General features: G+C 37.1%; 1 protein-coding gene across 1 annotated transcript; it reads right to left on the reverse strand.

Annotated features, from left to right (window-relative positions):
- Positions 1 to 1,577: 1,577 nt before the first annotated feature.
- Positions 1,578 to 24,891, reverse strand: RCBTB2 (RCC1 and BTB domain containing protein 2). Its single transcript, XM_061457376.1, has 12 exons — positions 24,576 to 24,891; positions 21,531 to 21,689; positions 20,951 to 21,101; positions 18,679 to 18,845; positions 17,820 to 17,978; positions 16,400 to 16,507; positions 15,252 to 15,394; positions 13,268 to 13,458; positions 9,260 to 9,386; positions 6,433 to 6,569; positions 5,705 to 5,835; positions 1,578 to 2,285 (listed from the first exon to the last, which is right to left on the reverse strand). Exons 1-12 carry the CDS (start codon positions 24,612 to 24,614, stop codon positions 2,145 to 2,147), a joined length of 1,653 nt encoding a protein of 550 aa, XP_061313360.1. The 5' UTR covers positions 24,615 to 24,891; the 3' UTR covers positions 1,578 to 2,144.
- Between the last annotated feature and the right edge of the window lie 2,037 nt (positions 24,892 to 26,928).

The following is a 26,928-nucleotide window of genomic DNA, read 5'->3' on the forward strand; positions in this document are numbered from 1 at the left end:
GAGTGCTGAAAGGGGCTGATTTACTTCAGCCTCCCTGGCCTAACCAAAATACCTGGAATTGCCCAGCCTTGGCTTAGGTAGAATTGCCTTGTGCTTATGCTATATATTATATGCTGGGCTATAGTATACAAGGTTTACAGCAAGGCTGTGCCCTGCCACGGTACTGTTCCACTGTCTGTGGGCCTGAGTGAAGTGCTATTCAGCACCACCCTACAAAGCTAATCTCCAGGGAAGTTGTGGTTTTGATGAAACTGCATTATTTGCTGGAAAGTTTTCAACCAGTTCTGTTTGAATACGAAATACTGACACAGCTGCTGAAGTATGGACCTCGGCTGCTGGAGGAAGTTGTACTAATCACTGAGAGGGTGGCAGGAGCACTTGTTAGCAGGAGATGATCCAGTATATTCCTAATGAAAGTGAGGTAAAAGTCTCAAACACAAGTAAATTTTTACCACAGAGTTTTCCAAAATAATTTGCTTATGTCTCCCTTCCTAAGTAAATTCTGCTGTTTGGATGCCTTGCCCTTCCACTCACACCCGCAGGGACTGACGTGAAGAGAGGCACTACTCACTACTCATCTTGTCTTAGGACATACTTCTCCTTTTCCACCTCAAGAAACAGGATTATTTGAGAAGAGATCCTCCAATACAATAACAGTTATTTCTACTTTAGAAATGAGGAAATGAGGCTGCAATCATTTAAGGGAATTAGGTTCTTAGAAACCACACTTAAGGATTAGAAAAAGTCATCGAACGATTCTGTGGCACAGCAAGGATCTGATGACAGGTCACAAGACTAAGTATATCAGTGAACTGAGCCTGGACACCCAGCTTTTTACCTTCTCCATTTGTAAAATGCCTCAAAAGGCTCTTAAGGCCACTTCATCAGTCAAAATATAAGAGAAATAATTTCTTGAGGGTCAGTTCACAGTTATCTAGTAGAAAAATTCAAGTAAATGCTTCATAAACTCAGTGTCTTCTGTAAGGGGGCAGACTTCCCTCTGTGCAACAGTGGGTGGGGGTGTCAACTCACTTTAGTCTGTTAGAAATTAAGCGTCTACTCTGCCTTAGCCATCTGGTCCCCTTGATGAGCAGTCCTGAGAGAGGCAAGTCCAGAGGGCAGCTCTTACCTCGAACAGGCCTGTAAGGTAAGTGGTATGGTACCTCCCAGCACTGAACAAAGGAGAACTTGAACCAATGTATTTGGACAATGTGTCCTTATTGCCACATGGAAAATAATGTTAGTTCCACTCTTATGATTTAATTGTAAGACCCATTTTACCACTTCAAAACTCTCTTTTCCCCCATCTTTCTTAAGGTGGTTTAGCTGGGGATAGATAGTAAAACAGGAAAACAAACCTCACGTGGAACTTTTTTTTGGATTTCTTTTGATAACAAGCAAACAGGTGGCCTTCTCAGTACCAAAACACACAGGACAATAATTCACGTGCAGCCAAATACTGTGGATGCTTCCTGGCCCACTGGGGTGCCAGGGAACATGCCTGGTGTAATGGAAAGGAAGATGTTTTTCATTCTGTAACAATGGTCACAAGTGCCAGGAACTCAAAACTTGTAATGTCCAGCTCAAGCTCTTCATGGCTTATGTACTTATACTCCAAATACACACCAAGTGAGACACATCCTCCTACCAATCAGAAAGCCTCTTATCCTAAACAATTTATATTCATCATATGTTCAGAAAAACAAGTTTGTATCTATCTTCACCATATGATAAACCAGGCAAGCAGCAGCCCATTATGGCATATTAACATAGTTTGGTTGATAAAAATATACTATGACAGTTTTAGCAGCAAACAGGTCAGTGTCCAAATACAGGTCATTTAAAGAAAAAACAAACTCAGACAAGATGACAGCTTAGTTTGCTTGACTCTAAGTGGGAGAGGGCTGTTACTGCATTACATTTTTGTTGTTAAATTCTGACTGTTGGCAATGAACTCTCATCACACATCTATAATGTAACCACTTTTACAAAATCTGTACATTAGTGGACTTCTACACATTTCCTAAGCTGATGGACACCGAGTCTTTCTTTCCAAACTTTTGCACCTTCTGACCATGGATCCAAAGGAGATGTCTTTCCAGCAGGGAAAAGGATACGCTCCTCAGCAGGGTGGTAGTCAGACCTCAGTTTCGGAATGCTCCCACTCTGCTTGCTTTGCTAATGAAGTTTTTCAGGAGGTCGTGGTCCATTTCAGCAAAGCCTTGAGTTTGTGTAACAACAGTTAAATGGTTTATGCAAAATCTGAAGCAAAATTCTTCCAAGTCCTAGGAACAAATTGAGGTAATTTGTAATATGAATGACTGAGAGCAAAATTATTTTTTTTTGTCAGTTTAGATCTGTCATTCAATTAGCAGAGAATATCCCAGATTGTTCACAATACCAATCCCTTTTCTCATCAATTTGATTGGATCATAAATGATAGGATGAAATTTGTTCATACAAACTACTCAATAACCCCCCTCAATAACCAAGAAAACAGGATTAACCACCTGAATTGACCCTAGAACTCCATCACATTTCCTGAGCTCATTAGAAAAGTTATTAATAAGGGAAACCATCAACTTTCCCCAGATACTAGAGCATCAGTGGCTCCTTTCTTTTCCTCCCTGCACTGAATACAGTAGCTGTCCTATGAACAAGGGCAGATACCCTAGTCTTGCTGAAGATAAAAGGAAAATATGGTGTAACATTTGATGATGCTTACTGAACACAAACAGAATGGTAGGATACAAATGTCTTTCTTGGTGAACCCAGGATCTGTGTCCCCCTATCTAGAAACTGGGACTCCTAGATGGTGAAAATGATTCTGTCTTGTCCTCATCTTGCTGCAGCAGGATGTTCAGATATGCAGCACAGATATAAGCTGTTAAGCCATACAACCATGATTTCACACAGTAAATTTCGCCCACTGAAGACTCCTCACAACAGTGGCAGTCCTCCTTTCCATGCACTGGGTCAATCCCCTTTATCTGGTTCCTACGCAACAACCTACTGCCTTCTGCAGCAAGCAGAGCTGGAGCCACCAGCAAGGCAAGCCTAAATTGGAAGTATGATCCATGACCTATCAACTCTTCAAGGGTTACAGCAAAAAGAGGTCTCTTAATCCATGTCATTTTTATTCTAACCTAACTATACAGACATTACAGCCAGGGATGGATACTACAAAGACATTTAGCAGAAAAACTGTGTATTTCCCTTTAAAATCTCTTCCTTAGATTGTTTCAAGTCTATTGCTCCTGTCAAGATGTAACTAAAGCTTTAACAGAGACCAGGCAGCACAAAATATCCTTCAAAAGAAGTAAGGTAGCAGCAATGCACAGAAGTAAATTGTCTCTCTCCTCAAAGAGTACTGGAAAAGCAAGAAAGGGAAGGTAAGTAAAGAAGAAATTAAAAACTTACAAGAAATAAAAAAACAAAGTAAAAGGTCAAAGACATCGCTTAAGTTTCAGCAGACACCTGAAATGCTACTGCCACACCTGAGCTGCTTTACAGTCAATGTGTGAACTTTTACAGTAAACTAATATAACACCAGCTGCCTTTTCTGGTGCTGATCTATGAAGAGGACCATAGATACTATAGAATCCCGGTCACTAATTTTGCAGTTTCAAGAAATACTGGGTTTTAATTCTGTTGTATAGAGATGATTAAATTTTCTACAGTGCTGTATAAGAAGTATGCTTTAAAATAACTTGTAGTGTTCACATTTAATGAACAATTAACTCTATCCTTTCAAACTTCAAAAATATTAGGCCATTTTCATAATTATTCTTTGGGCAGTTTTTTTACTGAAGTGCAGATACACTGCACATGGTTCTCAAAACAGTTTTTACTATATTAATGTAGTACCACTGTAAGACCCCAGCTTACTTCATGATTCCTTAGACAGAGACTATCCGATGTCTTTGATAAAGAAGTCTTTGCTGCACTTCTCTGAAGCAGTTTTACTACAGCCCTGCCTGAACTGTGGCTGTAGGAAGGAGGGCAACAAGGCACTTTTGTGCCTTGCTGCCATGTGCCAAACTCCTCAGTTTGGCAGATGCTACACCTGGGGCAGGTGAACCAATTCATCATCCAGTGATTGTGTTAAAATGTTACATGTTTTGAAACAATACTAGGTGTACAGAATAAAACACTGAATCATAGAAGGAAGAGGAGGGTACCACGCATTTAGTCATCTAGCCAATCCCTTTTATTGTGCTTCAGCCATTATAAACTCTAGTACTTTGTCCTGGCTAGTTCTATTACTTCACAATACACCTAAATGTATCTTTAACTACTTTTAAACTCCTTTATATGACACAGGTCAACCAAAAGTACTTCTGCTTTGAAGACATTCAAAACTGTTGAAAAGCCTGCAAAGGGAGAAACTCCAAAGTAAACATTGAATGAAAACTGCTGTTAGGAGGTTCAAACCACCGTGTCTTCCCTTCCTGTCCAGTCTTTTTTTGTATGCTGGGCTTCTACCACCACAACACACTGAAAGTACAGTTTCTCTTTGCCTCAGCTGTTCATGCCTTCCTGATACCTTGGTTACAACTGCCTTGTAACCAGCAGCTGATAATCTTATTATCTACTAATCTTTACGAAACTCTCTTTCAGACTCCTGTTTGCAAGCCCTACACAAATTTATCTCTTCTAGTACGCTGCCTACACGCTGACTACTGCAACGTTTTAAACTCAGTTTTTACTTCAGTCCCTTCTTTCTACTTGCTTCCTGTACCTGGAACTGTTTATCAAGCCATTGTATTATACTTCTAGCCTTTCCTCCTTTAAAACTTCACCCTACATTTCACAGCCAGGCAAAAGCAAAAAATCTAAGTATGTTTAAAAAACATTGTTACTAGCTACAAATTTTGGCTTTTCCAATAGATAATCTTCTGTTTGTAAAGCAGGAGAAATGTCAAACAGAAAGATCTGGATTGTTAACTAAAATACTCAGTTATAATAACAGTTACTAAGCTTAGAATACATATGCAGACTTCTTAAATAATAAAATCCACCATACATTATTTCCACAATCAGCACAACACTAAGAAGTTGAGAAATGTAAAACAACTTTGAAAGTATTTGTCTGTTTACGAAAACAGTGCTTGCAGTACTGCTGATAACAGGTTGAGTGCTAGTGAAACATTCCAGAGCCAAGGGCAGACCAGAAGACAGGATACAGGGAGAGGAATAACAATAGGTAATTTGTTGAATGTCAGCATGATTCATTGTAAACAACATGGCAAAAGTGGATTTTTTTTTTTTTTTAATATAAGCACAAGTGTAAATAAGGAAGGGCTTTACAAGTAAATTCTCCCACTGCCTGTAAAAGGTGGTACCAGAATGACTGTAGCAGATGCCTGCAGACAAAATGATTCGGCGGCGAACTCGGGAAGCAAACAGGCAATGCAAAATCCAAAGGTGGAGAAGTGAACGGCAGTGAGAAATTTGCACGCCATGCCATGCCATGCCAGATGACAAGGCAGGAAGCACATTAAGAATCCTGACTTACAAGTGCAGGCCAAAAGGCCAGGAAGAAAACACTAGTAGCTGCAATTTTCTAATAGCTTAAAATGGGAGAAACAAACATCTGGGAAGCCAGAAAGGGCAACTGCAGTAATTGTGCCTCATCAGTGAAATCTAAAACAGTTTCATTTCTCAGAAGACAACTGTTTGCCTGAAGAGAAGTTCTCCTTACCTGAGCTTCATATTTGACAGCTGCAGAAAGAAGAGCAATGGCATTCTCTTCACAAATGCCTTGTTTGATCGTTTGCTGGCAAAGCTTTTTCAATCTGTTTTCTCTATACAGTGTTGCCAAATCTAGCAGTCCTGTGAAAATTCATACAGCTTTAACTATCCTGGTGCAAAACTTATTAATTTATTTCCAAATTAATTAGTTACCCTGTTGTTATAGGCTGAATTAATCAAAGACTTACTCTATTTTTTTCCCCTAAATGAAATGTTCATTTTTAAAGGTCCTCAAAAGACATCAAAACCGGACCTTTTTATTACTCTGTGAGTGTTCTGTCACCTTGTTCACTGTATTGTATCTCACTGTAGGTATCAATTAGTGACTTCCAGGGGACAGCTCCCTTTTCATTCATGATCAAATCACCACAGCTACTCAAACTGAAGAGTTTTAGGGGTTTCTTGCCTTTTTAAGGAGAAAAGAAAGTTCTTAATATGAGGAAACAATGAGTTCTTTTTGAACATTTTGCATTTTTGATCTCACTGCATTCCCACCACTCATTCTCCTTGGGCATGTTTCCTGCTACTGCATTCCTTCTTCCTGACATCTGACAAACTCAAGATTTAAGTGCTAACAAACTAAAATTAACAAGCCCTGCTTTCCTTATCCTGTTATGACATACAAATTGAACTTTTCAGAAACCGTAACCTAGGGTTATTTCCATTTATGGCAAATACCTATTGCATCTTCAGGAGGGAGCCTAATGTTGTCTGTATACAGGTATTCCAGGAAGGCTCGGTAAACAGGATAGGAAAATTCACTCATTTCTATAATTTCATCATCATTACTCAGTATGGAACGAAAATGTTCACACCTACAAACATGAACAAAGATTGTATGCTGTGAGAGTTAAGCTTGAAATATGAGCTGCAGCAAGAATTTAGTAAAAAAACCAAATCAGTCATAACACACTAAATACACAACCATAAATTCTAGCTACATGATTTCTTAGTTTTAGCATGTTAATTTTTTTAAGCCTTATAAGGCTTGTAAGCTTTATAAATATGTAATTCAGAATATTCCTTTATTTCTGTTATTAGTATTTTATGGTAGGCTCCATTTCTACTTCCAGTATCCTTAAGGATGGTCTGTGTGGTTTTGATGTAATTTTCTTAAATATGTTATACATTAACTGTGAATTTTATTACCTGACTCATAGCAGATAAAGCTTACAATTAATTCAGACAATTCTCACATTTCAAACTGTTTTCTCCAACATGACCTGGTGAGGAGGGAAATTATTAATACTCTAGATACTATTTATTCCAGTCTCAAGAGTCCATATAGGATTTAGACTTAACCATTATACGTAAGAATTAAAAAAAATATTTAAGGTTAAGACATCCTCATCCAGATCTTTCACCACCGTTTCCTTCTAAGTCTGAATACTTTTGTGACAGACAAGATAGAAACAAGGAAAAAGCCTTGCCTTTGACAGCTGTACTGCAACTTACAGTTCACAGAACTTACTACTCCCTAAGAAAACTCTTGTAACATTTGCATTGTTTGCAACACTTTGCAAGGTAAATGAACACCATCACCTCAGTTAGCTTTTCCTACAAGAGCCACAACTTAATTGGACTCTTTTGTACTACACTACTTACTTTCAAACTCTCCTGCAGCAGAATGTGCTTTTCTTTTACTAAAACTTTGGTGTAAAAGGTAGGTTAGTTTCCTTTTAACATCTCTGGGATAAGTCTACATTGGAAAGACAGCATTACTCAAATACAAAGACATTCTTTATCACTTAATTTAACTTCTTCATATTTGATCTTAATTTTTTCTTTTTTTTTTTAAAGAACTTTATCTCAGTATTACATTTTTTTAATAAAATAAATAAACCTCAAGTCAAATCCATAAAAAAATTAAAAACTCATTATCTAGCTTCTGCCATATCTTTTACCACATTGTGGCATTGGAAGAGGCAGACCAAACCCAACTGCTTTGTCTCCCAGAGTCTCAGGTTAAGTAGTGGTGACCATGCTATCCATCCAGCTGTGGAGCAGACACTGGGAATGGTCTGTTTTCCCAGTGGGACCACACAAAAGTAGGAAGTCAGAGAGAAGGTGGTGCCATTGCGCTCTCAAAAAATAAATGAGTAAATAAATAAAAATCAGTTGGTACTTATCCTTAAGCCTGCAAAACACCTTGGAGTGACTCATCCTTTGGAGTGTCGCTCTCCCTCTATCTCTCAGCAGAGACAGACCAGACACCTCATTTTGGCTGGTTAAATGGAGAGTAGGCAAATCCCACCCAAATACTCAAATGTATCTGTTTCTGCAGACATGTTGCTTGCCCAGCCCCTCAGTGAACTAGGTGTTGCCCAGCCGTTTCACCACCATGGCAAGGTAATAACCACCAACAATATGATCTAGCTCAACAGCAGGCAGAGAACAAGATGGAGAAAAGTTTTCATGAGTAGTAAAGAAATGGCTGGATGATGAAAAGGAACTTTTACCAGCACTACATTCATTACAATGCTCTGGAACAGGCTGAATGCTGCAAAATAGCATTTTAAATACATTATCCTCTGATCCAGTTGCATCATGAGACTACAAGGCTTAAAGAAAATATTAATAATTCTGTAGACTGTGCCTGCATATTATTTTGACAATGCCCTACATTTAAATCCATTTCACAATTAGACTCACATTTTCTTCCCACAATGCCATATAATGCGAGAAAAGTAGAGTGGGCAAAAAGGAACAAGGAAAGTTACATGTAGTCTGATTATCAGAAAAAAGAACCCCAGAAACATTCTGGGGATACACAAGATTTGAAGTGGTATCTGATGAAGTGGTATCTGACAGATGTCATTGCAAAGACAGTGGACTACAGGCATGAGTGTAATATACAAGCAATGATACCAGTAAAGGGAAGAAAACAGTAATAAATGTAAGTGCAGTAGTAAGAGGAGAACAGAAAAGAGAGGAAAAAAAAAAGCTGTAAAACAAACAAACAAAAGCCAGCTTAAAATTCAAATTCACCGATAAAACAAGCAGGATAAGAAGTTTGATAAAAAAAGGAAAATCTGAAAAGCACCTACAAAAGTTGCTGAAACAGCTGAAGGGTCCTGTTGAAGGAAAGAAAGGCAAGAATAGACACAAAACCCTCAAATCATCCCAGTGGAGGAAGCTAAGCAAATGAAGGAGGAAAAACTGATTCAAACTACTGGGAAGGCAGCAGAAAGAAGAGAGTCTTTTCCTCAGCAGAAAAAAGTTATTAGAAATCAGGGTCAAGGCCATTTAGGTAGCATGAAAGAGAATACATGTTGGACAGAGGGAAGTGATGAAAAGGCTGGTAGTAAGCAGCATGTTTCAAAATTCCAAGCAGCAAGGAAATGAAGAATAGAGAGTAACAGTGAAAGAACAGCAGGTGAATCCCAGGACTGAGGGAAAAGGGAGTTTGCAAGAGTAAGTCAAGAATTTTAAGCAGTAGTTACTCAGCACAGTAGACTATACTATCCAGTTTAGTTTGTATTTAACTATAGAGTTTGTGCCTTACCTAATTTTGAGAAGAACTTTATGAACATGAATGTATTTTCCATCCACTAGAAACTTCAGGTCTGCAGTTTCAGGGTTATCGAATTCCTTCTTTAGTGACTGGGCTACCGTTAGATGGTCATCAGGCTCTAGAATAAAAAGGGGGATTAATAGTAAATGGTAAGTAACACACAGGTATCTCTCATGATAACATGCCGGATATCTGTCAGCCATTAACACTCTTGATAAATACATCTCTGTAAGGCTAGTAATAAAACCCAGCAGACTATGTGTTCAGTGTGAACCCTCAGAAAAGCAAATAAAGGATAGTTTTCTTCAAGCCTTACTATGTCTCTGTTAAAAAAAAATTCCAATTCCTCTAAATCATCTATAAAAGATCAGAAAAAGAAAATTAACACAGTCTCAGAAGTTTAATGCTGCATCTAATAGCAAATGCTATCAGGCATCACTGGGTAAATTATTCTAAATTAAAAATGATAGTTATTCTAAGATACCTAAAAGGTCACCTGCCCAGTACAATATCCCCAATGGTAAATACCAGCAGTTACAATTCTATACAAAAAGTGTTTTCCCTAGACTTAGGGTATTAGAAGCACTCCATGTGAATGTCTGCATATTCCTGTTTGTGTCAAAGGTATTTCCCACTGTGCATGACACTTGCATTATGAAGTTACCAGATATCCTTGAAAAGCCATCTGTTGTCTGCATAAAAATTTTGATTTCCCGACTGTTTTTATCATATTTAGTAGCCTCAGAGAACTATTTTCTTTTACAGTACTAAAAAATAAGCCACCTCCCAAACCTCATTCTTAACCCAGAAAACATTTTGCCTTCTTACCATATAAATACACAGTATTGGTTTACTTGTGGGTCAGTAATAAGCTGTTCCCTACAAAAAATTACATGAATGCTAAGTCCTACAACCTACCAAGCTAGAAGAAAGAATAATATTCTACTGGAAATGGAAAGACCTTCACCATAAGCTCTAGAAAAAAATTAACACTTGGATAGTGTTAACCTTTGTTAAGCACAATTACTTTTCATTTCATTTAAATGATATCACTTATGTTCAGGTTTACCCAATTTGGGCAATAATCATCAAAGGGCACCATGTGACAGGTAAAAGGATCGGGGAGAATCTAATGTAATGATAATAAAAAAATCCTTCTGATATAATAGTACTCTAAAATACTTTGTTAGTTCTTATTTTGTACAGCATGTTTTTTTTCTTCAGACCTCTTCTATTTGAATAAGTAACAATTTTACCAACCAATGCAAAGCTGAAGCTCTTCTTCAAAGCTAACTGGCAATTCATATATCCAGCAATACACATCTCCAGATGATGACTTCTACAACCAGCAGAGGTAAACTGAATATAGTGAAGTTCAGTTAGGAAATTCTTGGAGGGAAACAGGTGCTTTTATTTGTTACAGCAGCTAAGGGGGAACCAAAGGAAGGAAATGAAGAGACAATTCACACTGACAAGGCACAAAACCAAGAAAGCTCTTTAGTAGTCAGTGCTAAGAATTGTATTAGAAACATAAGAACTGCCACAAACAAGGAATGAATGGGTGTTGAAGCACCCGAATACAACCGAGGGAGAAGGGCTGTAAGCATGGCAGATGTCCATAGCACTTAGTTCAGCAGATGTTAAAATCCTAGGATGCAGCTGCCTGAGGATTCTCACCATGCAGATCCATAGACAAACAACAGTGAGTCAGTCCTGACAACTCACCAAGGTGGGACAGGATGGAGAGACCAGTCACCCTCAGCTCCTAAAGCATGCAAAAAGGCATATCCAAAACCAGCACAGAGTCATCTAACCAAAAAAAAAAAATCAAGGACACATGATAAAGGCTGATCGACAGCATCTTTTATCCAGTGTCACCACAAGGAACCCTGCTCAGATCACCTGAATACACATTTTAGTGCTGGGATGCTGGACAGACCATTTGGCACGTATGAGAATGTGGGTTTGAAAGTGCATCTGAATTAATTTTGTTTAAAAATAAAACAATCTTTTCCTCCGGTAAGATTTTACCTCGTGCTTTGCTACCATGTTGCCACAATGTCGCAACATTATTTCCAGAGGGACCAAGAATTCAATGTCAAAACCCCCAAAATATGAAGAGGTGCTACAGTCAAAAATGACTTCCAAGGTGTGAAAGAGTGCAAGGAGGCTGGGTGTACTGTTCACAGTAAAAGATGTGTTGGGAAATAGCTACGGACATAGTCTTAACCACGCTGCATTAGAGAGAGTGAATATCTCTGAGTGTTAATGAGCAACATGCTTATTAATAAATGGGTTACTTGGAAGTCTTCAGCACAAAGGTGATAATTAGAGGAATAATCATATATAATCCCAATCAGGACTCTTTTAGATGACCTAGATCAGCATTTCTGACTGAAATTATCATTTGTAAAAGAAGATAAGAAAAGATGAATTTGCAGAAATGAGCACTGTAAAACCTAACAGGCACTTTCAGTCTCAAACAGTTGTCTTCCCTATGAGGAATGAAAAAGAGGCAGTTTATGCTTTTTACTTTGTTCCACTCTCCTTTGTAAAATTCCTCAATATTCTCTGCACTAAACTGAGAAGAAAAGGCAAGAGAAAAGTGGACGAGAAATTCCAATACCATGAATTAATATTCTAACTGTGCAAGAACAAATGGAAGATGATTCTACGAAGAGCCCCAGAACCCTGCTACTGTACATAAGAAGATACATATATTAATAACATCCCATTCACAAAATAATCATCTCCTATGAAAGAAAACTCTGAATATACTACAGATACTTTCATGTATAACTTAACTGACAAACACGTATCTACATGGAATGAACCACTCCATTGCCTGGGATTTTAGTTCAGTAACACAATTTACATCTAGCTAGTAGTAGATGAATATTAGCAATATTAAAAATTTCCCCAGTAATTAAGCATGTCTCCTACAGTTCTGAACAAGCCACCCTAGAAAGCACAACTGCCTCACCTAGAGAAAATGGGGGTCTCTGGACTGTGCCCTAAACTGCAAATTTTGTCAAAGCACTTTCCTGAGAACAGTATTCCCCATTTAATCCTTCAGTCTCTCAAAGCTGAAATGTGAGTACTATTAACAGAACCTCCTTACCGTGGCAACCAGAAAGCACCAAGGGAGCAAAGAGTGTTCTACAATTGTCAGACAAAAGCATGCAGTGACATAATAGCAATTACATAGGCAGTAGAGAAGTGGAAAGGAAGCACGATGGACTCAGTACAGCTCAAATTACACATTAACAAGTTGCTGCATTTTAGCTTTTAGTGTATGCTCCCAGACGACACCTACAGACAACCCCAAGAGTCTCATCTTTGATTAGGTCACCTAAGCCAGTTACTTCATTAGCGACCAATATGGAACTGCATTTGTAGCTGAAGAATGAGGTCTCTGTTAGACAATGCTATATACTTAGATCTTTCGAGCCAAAGCCAACAAGACAGACCTTAGTGTTGGCCAAATATCTAAGATCCAGCAACCTCTCTCTTCAGAAGCCCTTGTCATGATCACTTACAATAAGACTCTTAAGTGCCTGCGGCCAATTCTGAACATTGGAATTTGGCTCCCTCAATTCTCAGTAGTACACTTAAGGGCATCAAAGAAAGCTTAAGGGTTCGTAAACATTCTGCATGGCTCCTCAAGTCTCTGAATTCAAGCTCGGCTTCTCCACCTGTGACCATTTTACAGTAACATTCAGTGGCTGCACAGCAAAAAACCCTCCCCAAGCCCAAGGTATTTCCCCACAGAAATGAAACACATCAATAAAACAGACAATCAATTAGCACTGCCATCAGGCTTTCACAGTTTTTACAATTCCATATTGCCATTTACACATATATAATATATGATTACGATTATGCTTCCCAGTATAAATTTCTGCAAGAAACTAAGTTTAAGCTTCAAATACATGCAAGTGCTTTATGCACTAATGTTTTTAATTAGAAGACGTTGAAACGAGAAATATTTAAGCTCACCTACTGACAGAAGACGCCACATAACAGCCGGGGTAGCAAAGCAAGCAAACACATCATCAGTGCAGGCAAAGTGCGTGAGGTGGGGAAGGATCACGGACTGCCCACGGCACTGGCCCCACATGTACACTTGGCCACTCTGGGTCTTGGCAGCTGACGTGTGAGCAGAGTGGCAGGCAGCAATCTCTATAACTCTGAATTTACAAGCAAACAAATTAAAAAAGCAAGTCATTCTCATAAGAACAAAATGCAGTGAAGAAACTCACCACCTCCTGTCTTTCTCTAGTGCAAAATGTATTTGCAAGCACGCATGCACTTCCAATCTTGCAATTGTTTTCCAATGGTACATAGCAAAATTAAAAGGGCCATCAATATTTTTTCAAATAGTGTGCACTGAGAAAGTGAGAAAGCATCCTGGGAAGTAAGGAGACATTGTTGCAGCAGAGCAGCATTGCCTGCTGCAGCACATGCTGTACTGACCCCCTTGGCCCCCTCAGACATAGCTATGATGAGTTTTAAGTCTCTAAATGTTGTCAGTGGTGCTGGGCAGTGAGGTGAATGGTTGCAGTAAGCTGCAGAAAAGATACATCTTCTTGGAGAAGATGAAGAAGGAAATGAGGTATTTTTTAAAAGCAACAAACAACAAACAGGTATTTACATTTTGGCTATAATTGAAAATTAATGAAAAAATGTTTTCCTGCTTGCTTATTGGTAACAGTTATAAAACAAAAATTTAAACATACGTCAAATTAAAACACTGAAGTGTCATTACTCATACAATTATCATTACTTAAGTTTAATGGACTTTTATTCTGAAAATTTAAAATCAGAACCAAACAGCACTAAAATATTTTTCTAAGTGTATTTTAGCTAGGTTAGGCTATCTCACTAATCCTAATGCTGATTTGGGATTTCAAAACTCCCACGGGGATTACACAATCCACTGGTTTGCAGTCTGGACTACTGCTTGTTTACTTGTTTTCCCAGCTGCCTGGGGCTGGGAAAAAAAACTTGTTTAAAGCTGTATGTACAAATCTTGCAGGCTTTAGTGAGGTAATACCCTCACTGACACCAGGAATGCATATTCTGGCCACCAAAAGGGAAAGGCAGCATAGAATACCTTTCAATATATACATGTATTGAAATGTGGTAACAATTTAACTGCAGCTGAAGTGTCTAGAAAAAAATCAGTTACAGTGTAAGCAAAGCACAAACACATGAAGAAATATGCTCAGAACACACAAAGAAAAGCTCAACACCAGACCATGTCTCATCACCAGAGAGGAGTTGCTTCTTCCGTACAATAACTGACGCAAGTTTAGAGAGGGACATCTCACTTTTCTTATTATTCACAATATGAGGCCAAACTCAAGACCTCAGTAGTAAGGAACAGATTCAAATTTCTCGCCACATGAATGCATGGCTTTACATCAGCAATAGCAATAACTGCCCCACTAGCCATCAAGGTCTTACAGGAAAGTATTTAACTTGTAAAAATCTAAGCATGATTTTCAGGCAACAATACAAAGAGCGAGCTCCTCCCTTTTGCTCCATCTTGGGTTACGAGCCAGATTTAATAGCAGAAATAACACTAACTGCAGATGTCCACTCTTCAGTTTTTCTGTGTGCACTTCTTGTCAAAAGTAGCATATTAAACCGCAATTTTTATGCAGAGACAATAAAGCCTTTATTGCTGAATTCAAACAATGAAACTACACCACTGAAGAGAAACTGCAATTAAGACCTATACAGTACAGTATGAGCCGAAGCAGAAAATAACACATTCGGTCTCAGAACATTAAGTTTCTCTTTCACAAGGATGGTTATGGGGCAGACTTTCAGTGAAAATTCCATTCACATTTAGCAGAACTATTGTAAAACACGATAGGTTATTTTTTCCAAAAAATACATTAAAAATGACATAATTTTCTGTAGCTCTTCTGAGAGTATACCAACTGATATCTGACGGCGAGACTATAAGAATTACCTGTCTTTATCCACAGCAACTGTTATAGGGTAAGACTGGTTACTTTTGTTCCCAGTACCTAACTGGCCATATGAATTGGCCCCCCAGGCATAAATCTGACCTTCATCTGTTAGCACTAATGTATGTGCATAGCCACAGGCAACCTGTAAAGAATAATAAAAAGAAAAATCTCATTTTTATGTAACAGTAAGTTAATACAGATATACACATGCTATGCTATACATCAAGTGATTCTATACTAGTGTAAAAAATTACAAAAACTACAGATACAGATAAGTTTATTAAAAAGGGAAGCAAAGTAGATGAGGTGACTTTGAGGAAAAATGTATGAGGAACCCTGCCAGATGATCTCAGGAGTAAAGCAAAAGAATAGCTAGAAATTGAGATACAAGGGAAGTTATATGACAAATATGAACAGTATGAAGAAAAAAATGCAGAAAAAGGCAGACTGTCTTGCACTGACCTTGCTCTATGAGCAACTGCTCCAAAGCGAATAGCTTACCACTGTAAAAATAGGCAAGGTCTTCCTATCTGCTCCTCTCCTGCCTGCCAGCCACACTAAACTGCCCCCTCCCTGTGCTCACCAGATATTTTGTAAATAAGTGTAACAGCCACACAAGATCAAGACTAACCAAGGAATCTTACCAACTGTTGACCAAAAGCAGTTGGAAACAATTTGTTCAGACTCCAAAGACCAGTTAGTCACTGTGGCTGGAGTACGATTCTGAAAATGATACTCAGTCTGCCAGAAAGACAAAATGCTAAACTGCAACATCATCTCAAAAAAGAAGGGGTTAATTAAGAATGGGGCAGCCTATGAAGACTTTCTTATTTACTAAAATAACAGGATTTTTGTTTTTTTTTAATTTTTACATGACAAAAGGAAAGGAAAAAACATTTCCAATGGCCTAGTCCTATGTACGTAAAATCCTGAAGTCACAGAGAATAATGGCAAAATTCCTACTGAACTCCACAAGATCCCAGTTTCTCCCCTACTGAGAGAGTTCCATTTTAAGATACATGTTTCTATTCCTATAAACAGTGCTTCAAACAGAGAGATAAAAGATTATCTCCTTCAAACATAGCATATGTCTTGGCATGTATTCAATTGCTCCCAAAGAGTTTGACAAGGAGTGTCACACACATACCCGCTGTACACGAATGTCTTGCAAAGCTGCTATTCGGCATGGTGTTGGCTGATTGCCACTGCTGCCCAGTCCAAGCTGGCCATTACCATTATAACCCCAGACATAGACCTTAAAAACAGAGATAGGGATTTCAACTGTCTATGTTATTCTGCACCACAAATTTTGTATGCTATTGCTGTTTAAAATACCATCTGCATGCTCATCTAAAATTCTAAATTTCCATACTCATGTCGCTCTTTAAGAGTTGGATTATGTAAGACTACAATATTTTAATATGAAGAGTAGAAAATAAGTGATTCATATGGGTGTTTCCCAGCACAGAGCAAATTCAGCACAAATACTTCCCTTTTCCCAAGAGCTAAATTCTCATTCAAAAATCCTCTAAAAGAAAATACACCACCCTAATGGAGTACAAACTGTGAGCTATGCACAACAGTTTCAGTGGGCTGTTATTAGCTTTATGATGAACATAACAAAAAGCGAAAATACTGAGCTCTGATAATTTCAGTGACATATGTTCTACTGCAAACAGTCAATAGCTATTTAGGTATAAACTGAAATGCTTTGAGTGAGGATGTAGGCAGCCCAAAATCTTCAGTTCATATAAAGTAAAACAACAAGAACGCTACAACCCTCTTAGTATCTTTGCAATGAGGGTAAAATGCATGAGAGGAATTCAAGGGGTATTGCAGTAGAACAAATGTATGAAATGAACTTTTATTCTCTCTGTTTTCTTGAAGACAAACTGTGCATATATATTATATGCATATTAAAATAGCATTCACTGATTATTCTGACACTCTCAAGATTCTAGTATTGAAAATAATTTATTTTTCTATGAATGCAGCAGTGGGATAACATATTAATCAGCACTTGAATTTTTTGCTAGAATATACCAGCTCTTAAAATCAGTGATGCAAACTTAGTTATTTTCATATGAGAAAATGAAGCTATCATGAAATGCTAAGTGTACATGTAGATTCAATATGATTTAATCCCCAAATTTATAAAAGTCTCCTAACCTCCACAATACTGTTTTTAAATTTGATACTTGAATTCCTTCAACTCAAAGCCAACTTCGATAGCTGACACAAAGTAACAGCTGCTAGATTTTATGAGTAATCTCATACACCAAAAAGCCATAAATTACATGTCAGTGAACAACTTTCCCTATTTCATTCTACCTCCTTTCTAAATGAGAAACCATAATCAGCATGGCTAGGAAAGTGTGCTGAAGTACGTCAGAATGTATAGAACAATTTATGACAAAGGTTTTTACAAGCAGTATAAGGAGGTAGATTTGAAGGAATCTGGAAAGGTACACTTCTTTTCTGAGTAGTAGTTCATTACTGAAATGATCTAATTCCATGATATTACATCATACAAAATTAAGTCAGAAAGTTCACTTAAAATTTCTTACCTCTCCATTTTCCACCACAGCCATAGAGCACATTTGTCCACAAGCTATATTAACTACTATTTTGTTTTGTAGGCAGCTGGTAACTCTTCGAGGAATTGGTTGATTAGCTGTTGAACCTGATCCAACTTGGCCTGAGTTATTATAACCCCATGTGTATACCTGTTGTAAGAAAATTGTCATAAAAAATTACCATATAACAGTTCAAAGTACATATTCAAGAAATAAAAGTTATATGCATAAAAAAAAAAAAGCATTTTGAGTTAAAGTGGATGTATTCTTTTAAAGGCCTAGGAAGATACATAGGTTTACAATTTAGTTGTTTCCATCAAAAATATGCCACTTATAATATTTATATATTCTATTTTGTTCCTCCAACCAAATGTAAGAGGCAAGATGACAATTGAGTTAATCCAGGAAGAATTCTATTTTTCCAGAATCCAAAGTAAAATGGCTAACTGGACACTAATGGCATCTCAACTTAAATGACAGAAAACTTTTTACTTTGGTGGGCAGCAATCCTTACACGAATGTGATTTATATTTATGTCAGCTTTAACTCCACTAAGCATTTACAGTTTCGTATAGCATAGAAAGGAACCGGCTGCTCCCTACAAACACATTATGATTTGTTATTACAAGCAGATGTGGCATAAAAGTCAATGTTCTGCATACACTTAAAGCAGCTAGACCCTAACAGGTTTTCTATTTTTATCAAACATTTGTGTTGCTTAGCAATGCGTTAGCATTGTGAGGGTAACAAGAAGCAAGGTCTAATGCTCTAAGTGCAAAATATTTTCCTGTTTCTCACATATGTGAATTTCATTAAGAGAAAAAGAGATATTTATTCCAGCTATTCTCACCTCTCCATCAGATGTTAACACCATAGAATGGTGAGAGCCACAGGCAACTTCAATGACTTTCTTGTTCACCAAGTTAGTAGAGACTTGACATGGAATGAAACCATGATTTGTTGTACCATTGCCCAACTGACTATAAGCATTATGACCCCATGTATACACTTCTCCTTCTATAATAAAAATGTAAAAAGATGTTTTAAAATCTGTTTTTCCAATGAGTACACAACATAAAATTACAAACTGAGAAGTCAAATTCAATAACAATATGCCTATTTAACTGTGTATATATATATATAGATGTATGTATATGCCCTCTGGGGCTCTTAATCCCAGGAAAATACCCATACTACCTTCACATAGTGTTCACCACAAATCTAACAGGATAGTATCACCAGAATCTTAGTAAAGGAAAACATATAGCTAAAAGAAAGGAAATAGTGCAATACAGAAGAAAAAATGATATATGACAGTCAGGAGTCCCTATTTCCATTTCTTTGTAACTGACAAGAAAACAGAATTTCTTGTCTGCCCTGGTACTTTCTCAACTTTGGAAAATTCAAGTAACAAGCTTTCATTCCTTTAAAATATGTATGAGGATGCTTGTAAGAAAAACTTATTATTACTTATTAATAAACATAATAGTGTTTACTTATTATTTAAACATACTAGTTATGTTCTGTATTTTGAGAAACATGCTAGTAAAATTAAGAATGCATGAAATGTCTAACTCTGTTAGACTGATGGTCAACCTAGTGTAAAATTCTGTCTTCAACTAGCAGTAGAAAAAAGCTGCTGTTTAAGGCAAACATGAGCCTAGTCACTTTTTGCACTTCCAAGCATTTACAATCACTAGAGTACAGATATTACCAGGCACTTTTTATTCTCTTTTTTGTTCTTATATTGCCCTATTATCCATGAAGCTAACACCTTTTTGTACTCCCTTTCTTTCATTTGTTTAAAATGCAGTGTCCTCTAGTTACAGTGGTGCAGGACTTGACGAATAACTGTCTTACATTCATCTTGTCCATCACAATCATCATCCTAATTTCTAAACCTAGGTTATACTGTTATTGCAGGGGCTAGGTTTGACAGACAATTTCATCAGATTTCTAAAAAAGATCACCAAACTCCTGAATCCCTATGAAGGTTCCCTACTGCAAAGGCAAACTGTGCTCACTAAACCAGTATTTCTTTGCAATAACAGGTTAAATCTAATTACTTTTTCCTGTCAAAAGCAAAAAACCTTTCCTTCCTTTCACTGACATGGGAATACAAATTCCAGTAAACAGGTGAAACAGCCACATAGAAACATACAACATAAACTGGAGATGATAGTAATTAACACAAGGATTGTGAAATATGTAATGGCTGTCTGAAAAGTAGGTTAAAAGAGGCGGAATAGAAGTTATTCGTGGGATGGAGTTATGAGTAAAAATCATCAAGGATCAGTTTTGGATGTGTTCTTTTGCAATAATTCATTATCTGGGAAAGGACTATGAGTGTGTCAGTGAGATCTGCCAGCAGGAAAGCTCAGAAGAATTCAGATACATCTATAAAAAGCATCTAGAACGGTCTACTCTTAAGACTGCAAAAAATAGTGGAATGTAACTGAATATAAATAATAGTCACACCTGTACAACACAGCTCCCCTCACCTATCTTAGGTCATCTAATCTAGACTATCAAAAAGATTTCTTCTCATTAACAGAGAAAGAGACAAACGTTAACATAATCAGGCAGGCTCTAACAGAACATCACTTGGAACTCAGTATTAGTTATTTGTCTTCCAGAATAACATACTTAATTATGAACAGAAGGGCCACTAGTACGATGTTGATAATAGAGTGTCAACAAGACAACACAAAACAAAAGGTTAAGAGGCAACATAACTGGTCTCACACCCAAAAGCACAGGAAAGAAAAGGCACAGGAGAGAAAAGATGCATTTTAGCTAAAGGACACTGTTGGCACATATAATGTAGCCACTAAAGCATTTCAAAAGCAATCAGAAGTTCCAAACTTAACTGCAAAGTAAAGAAAACTTCCAAAATTAGCAAAAAGAACAAAGCAGAGCTTGATAAACTTTTGAAAAGAACTACCTATGAACAGAGCTAGCTGACGTGTCATATTCACCATGTAAACATGTTGGACTTGACAGCCAGGAATGTCTATCCCATTTCTCTCTCTTATGTTACCAGCACAGTCCTTCCCCATCTGCTGGACTAACTAAAGTGGACTATCTGAAATACAGAAATATATATTCAGATCATACTTTACCTTCTGTAGCAAGAACTACATGAGGGCCACTTCCATAACTCAGACAGGCTATCTTTTTGCCACATAGAGAATCTAACCTCCTTGGTTCAATAGTGCTCTGCATGTCACCTGTTCCCAAACACCCACTGCAGTTCATGCCAAGCACAAAAACCTGTTAGAAAAGAATCATAGAATCATAATTTAGGATGGAATGGAGGATGTCCTCCAAAGGACATCTAGTCCAACTCCTTGCTCAACAAAGGTTTAAATAGATCAGATGACTCAAGAAAATGGCCAGTCAATCAAGTCTCCAAGGAAAGATCTCACAACCCCGCCAGAATTTAACCACTCACATGGTAAATTCTTTTTTCCACTGCCTCTCATCCTGTCCCTATGCACCTTCACAATGTCTGACTCCATCTTCTCTTTATCCTCTGATTGTGGTAGGAAGCCATTAATTTGAATTGGAAATATTTTGCTAGCAATCAGACATTTTAGCATGCAACTTTTTCTAGTTATACTATCATAGTACTGGCTTTCAGAGTAACTTTATGCATAAATGATAAGTATGTCACGTTCATATATACTCTTGGATAATTACCTCATCATTTTCAGTTGCATACAACACCTCATTACCAGCACTACCAAATACACAGGCTTGACGAATTAACTTGAGCTCTTCTTGAGAACAGAGAGAAAAAATCGGCCATTTCCCAACATCCAGCATCTTCAGGGCTGACAGTAGTGTTGCTTCCAAGACCTGATATTATAAAAAATGACATCTAGACAGAGATAAAAACATACGTTTGGACAGTAAAAAGTGATTTTTTTTTTTTTTTAAAGAGAGAAACACCATTCTCTTTCTCAAGCACAAACCAGTATTTTAATTCTAGAACTATACTTGGGAAGCCATTAAAATAAATGAATACATTGTGATCCAGAAAGAAAGGACCTATATGCATGGAAAAAATTACCATATAACAAGTTAAAGGATGAGGTCATGTTTTCAATGTATCCATACAACATAACTGATAACTTATAGAATTGAATTTACAGGATTCTAATACAGAGTGCAAAGTATACATTAAAAACTTGAAATTATTGTGCGTCTTCTTCCTCAGGTGCTAAAATTACTGTTAAAAGAAGAAACCATAATAAAGTCTTCCCAAGAACATACTTATTTTTGAAAAATACACACTTTTTTCACACAGTGAAAATGGAAACTTGAGAAAATGTTTCCTTTCTCCTTTATTTTTGAAACTGTGTTTCAACAATAATTGAATCTTTGGGAACTTCCTAAGAATATTTGCATTTTATGTAAGTAGACATGTAATAAAAGAAAGAAGATAATTACACATTTCCCAGCTTATCCAAGGACCAATGACAAGTTTCTAATTAAAGGAAAAGAATAACGGGTCTCTTCAGTTATTAAAACTAGTCAAGCTAATGTCTGAATCTCATGCAACATTTCTACTGTTTTAGTATATCATAAATCAGAAAAAAAATGGTGCAGTATCAAAATTTAATAGCAAAATTTTCATGGGGCATGCATCCAATTATCTTTTCTGAAATTAAAACAGGCTCTGAACATGAAAAAAAATAGCAGCGTTACTTGCCAGATCAGAAGGTTAAGTGCAGGACAGTAAAGTAAGAATAGGTTCTGCCTATCACAGGCATTACATAGTTCACCGTGTAACAGTGAGGACTGCATCATTAGTTTATTTCTAGCAAGTACCAGACTTACAAAATGGTCTGCTTACAGAGCGTAATTTTTTCTGCCTCTGAAACAAAGATGTGAATAAAGTCTAGCTTGGAGTCTGAAGCATGTTATGTCAGTAGTAAGGATACTGCTTTTTTGATTAGTACCACTTACTGCGAAAAAATGTGCACAGAAACATAGATAACGTTTTAAACTTCAGACATTAACCCTAAATTAATCCCAAATTAAAATCTTTACACAAATAGCAGTTAATCACACATTTCTTTATATATAATTCTGAGGAACAGAAAGGCGGGTTGGTCATCACTAAAGAAAAGTTGCGGTTTTGATCACACCAGTTCTTTCCCCATCATCCACACACCAAGTAACTGACCAATTTCAGCCAAATTTGTAAGCGAAAGGGAAGTAAGATTCCGCTGACACAATCTATTTGGCAGTAGACAGCTGGCCAATCAGACATGTATGTTATGAAATAAGTCAGGAAGCGAGTAGGTCAAAGCTAGTTCTAGCACATGCCGTCTTCTACGACACATAGCATGGTTATGAGAGACAAAGGACATGAATCTGTATGGAATCAGGCTTCATTCATCTGGTGTTTGTAGAACAATGTTTTATATCAATAGGTTAGCATTAATTTTATGGAGGATTTTAGGCACTTCTAAATTATGATAATGAATACTGAAAGCATCACAGACTGCTCTTCCAATTGCATCAACAAAACTGCATTCCACTTTTGCTCAAGACTCATGAAGCCTGAGGTTCAAAAGGACAGTCAGGGTGCCCTTCAGTTGTACAGATTCCCTTAGTGGAATAACATACTGGGTCTAAAATGTGGGCTTTAAATTCCAAGCGCACAGTAGGTCAGAACCCATTCATCTTGAACAGGAAAGTTTTTCTCTGTAACCTCCTTCTTCAAAGCATTTGTGTTCTACTCTCATAATTAACATGTTAAAAAAAAAACCAAACCCAAACTGTAACATCTCTCAACACTAAAATACTACACTGAAAGAAAAAAAAACAAACTACCATTATTAAAAGCAACCAAGGAAACACCTTTTTTTTTGTTTTTTTTTTAAACAGAAGAAATAATCACAAACTTTATCAGACTAAAAAATTTCCATAACTTACCTCCAGTCTCTGGAGTTATTAGTTACATTCAACTCAGTAACAAATACTCTCTCACCTTTCAAGATTTTCTTCTCTCACATTTCTCCATTATATTTTGTCCAGTATGTGTTTATATATATATATATATATATCAACCCCAAACATTGGACTATCAGCCTGCCAATATTTATGTCCCATAAGTGATCAGTTCCCTCATTATATTACACAAACTCATTAAAGACAGAGACCAGAATCTGAGATTTCATCTGGCCCAGTTACCCCACAGGTTTCTCAGTTACACCTCAAGAAACTTCTTCATTTCATCTGACCTCAGCAATCAGTTTGAAAGCTGGTCATTCAGTTTTATTTGTCATACAAATCACCTTAAAAGGCATTATCATTAAGCTTAAAATCTGAATGATGTTTCATTAAGTTTTACATGCAAAGTGTTCAAAGAAAATAGAAAAATGAGAGGAAGTTTTTGCCTCAAATTCTGCTACAAAACTTAATTCTAACAAGTTTATGTTATTGAAACATTAGGCTGCAACATCTAAATTTAGAAATTAATACTAAGTTAAATCAGCCTTGTAAGCCAAAGGAGCAATTCAACCCAATTAAACCAAACATATTGTTCTTCTAATATTATGTGGATCGCATAAGTAACATTTCTTTTTCTAGTATAATTTTTCTATCTATAGCTTTGGTTTTCTGCTTATCTTGACAGCTACTAGCATGTAGTAATCTACTGCCAAATGGAACAAAGCTTATTTCTTTTGGATACAGCAGTACAAAATTCTCAGTACAAAATCAAACTCTGACCTTGACACTGATTCCTTGAGGAGGAGACTCATCCTCCATACGGATTTGTGCTTGTGTCACCCTGCAGAGAGAGAACTGTGGTTAAAATCACCGTATCAAATTGTTGCAACAATACTTTATGGAACTATACACAATACTAAAGTCAGAACTAGTTGCTTCTGTGGGGTGAGAAAACAATAAACACAAAGGTCACTCAATTTTGGTTTTGTATTCAATTGTCAAGTGATCAGTTAGACTCTGCTCTTCCGTTTTCTTACCTCAAATAATAATTCTTGGGCAAAACATTTTTATTTTTTTAAACTAAACAGACTGTGATTGGAAAGGAAGAAGTTTTATTAAACACAATACTCCAATGTCCTTTTATTGCAGTAAAAATAAATTTAGAACCTTGCTGACATAATTTTAAAAGATTTATTTCAGAAAAAAAAAGCAGCACACTGGTTGGAGCTTTCTGTTTCTGGCTTAAACCTTCAAATGCTTTTCTTACAGTTCCATTCTGAAAACTAATGTTAGAAAAACATTTGGGTCTTTTCAGGTTTACTGAGAATTGTTAAAATATTCACTCTGCTTCAGAAAATACTGCCAGCCTTGTAAATTACTTGAATAATATCTAGGATGTGCATTATCAATAGAAACAGATTTTCAGATCAGATGTACAATTAAGTATCTAGACAGCATATTCTGGGCAGTCTGAGTTTAGGTCATGGGATCTGAAAGTTCTAACCCTGGTTTTGATTCAACTATGGCAGGTCTTTGGGTAAGGGACATATATTTCTATGGTATAGATAAGATTGAGTTAAGGAACACAAATACTAGTTCTAATAGCCAAGTTCTACTAGCAGTTTAAGACTATTTAATCCTAAATATTTAAACAGGTTCACTGACTCATTCAAATGTAAACATTCTTGTAGAGTCTCTCTAGGAACTTGGCAGGCAAACAAAAATTTTCAGAACTCCACTCAGTATTTCCTCCCACTTAATCTGAGCGTTCACGAATTTCATCTGCTGAATCAAAGGTCTGTCTGGAGCTTCTTCTTCAAGGACTCTAACCATAGGCTTAGCAAAGATCAAGAAGAAAAAGTCACAGAAAAGAGGGATTTGCTGACACCTTTATGAAAGAAATCTAACCTGATATTTGTGATTTGCCAGCAGTTTCCCACAAGAGTAGTCATTAAATGATGCTAACTTATCAAAGTGATCTTGCACAGGAGGAGAGACCAGTAATATCGTCAACAGTTATTCCTATTGAACACGTCACATTCCCTCACTAGGAAGACTGGTTTCAAAATGATCTTCCTTCTCTATATTCACATTGAAATGTCACTACTCTGTCCAGTGCTGACGATTAATTGACAGAACTCAGCTCGTCATTCATTATTACATTGATGCAGCATTTTCCATTACCAAGAAACTTCGGACCTAGAGAAACAGTAAGTGGTTGCTTGAAAAACTGCCAACTCCAACTCAAGTGTAGCCTTCTCCCCTTCTTGCTTCTTGACATTAGAATGTGACTTCTCAGCTCCTGATGCAAGCTGTACTGGCTGTCTACTAATTGCAAGAGCAAATCTGCATGCAATTTAAAGGTTAGAGCAAAGAAATTCTGAAAGACTGGAGTATTTACAGTCTGAAAGACTGCCATCCCTGACCATGCAATGTAGGTAACTGTTACAGAAATTTCTAATTCAAAAGATCTAAGACAGCTTTATTGTCTCGATCTCCACAGAGACAAAACTTTAGTCAAAAGCATTTTGTCAGATGCCACCTCTCTCTTGGCATGACATCCAACTCCACCTGTTGGCTCCAGGGATGGACCTTCAGCATAACCCCACTGAAGTTTTCAGAGGTTCATCTACATGCAGTTTGCTGTATTGGAGCTAAATGCTTGAAACCTACTTGCAAAGGCCTTACATCATCACCCTCAAAAAGAAATGGGTTATCAGGAACAAAAGCTATGAAAGCTAAGATGCAAGCAACACATGGAAGAAAACATAAGCAAATTAAAAGCAAGGAAGATAGTAGGAATATTGTTCTGTTACCCATACTTAGCACCATGCTTCAATACCACTGTGATAAAGAGCAAATACATCAGGAAAAACTTTCTGAAAGAGGTGAGAAGGCAGGAAAGAAAACAGAGGGCATGATTTTTCAATTCTCTGATGGTTTAAAATAAGTGTTAGGGTCTGGTGTGAAATTTGTGCCCTAAGTGACAAAACTGCTTTGAAAAAATCATATGTAGATTCCTGGGACACCTTCCCCTAGCCTTCAAAAAAACCCCACTGTGGGGTTTTGGGCTAGCAAAATAATTTGACTAATTAGATTTTTATAAAATCATCTATGACTTTCAAAAGTAATG

The sequence above is a fragment of the Pezoporus flaviventris genome, unplaced genomic scaffold, assembly GCF_033815535.1.
Source record: "Pezoporus flaviventris isolate CSIRO_AGI_PZ_B2104156 unplaced genomic scaffold, CSIRO_AGI_Pfla_v1 ptg000025l, whole genome shotgun sequence".
NCBI lineage: Eukaryota > Metazoa > Chordata > Aves > Psittaciformes > Psittacidae > Pezoporus > Pezoporus flaviventris.

Excerpts from the sequence above, each read along its gene's own strand:
- RCBTB2 (XM_061457376.1), bottom strand. The coding sequence starts at position 24,614 with ATGGAGGATGAGTCTCCTCCTCAAGGAATCAGTGTCAAG. Across the intron at positions 18,846-20,950 it reads TGTAGTTCTTGCTACAGAAG|AAGGAGAAGTGTATACATGG; the intron begins GTAAAGTATGAT and ends TTTTTATTATAG. Across the intron at positions 5,836-6,432 it reads CCCTCCTGAAGATGCAATAG|GACTGCTAGATTTGGCAACA; the intron begins GTATTTGCCATA and ends GAATTTTCACAG.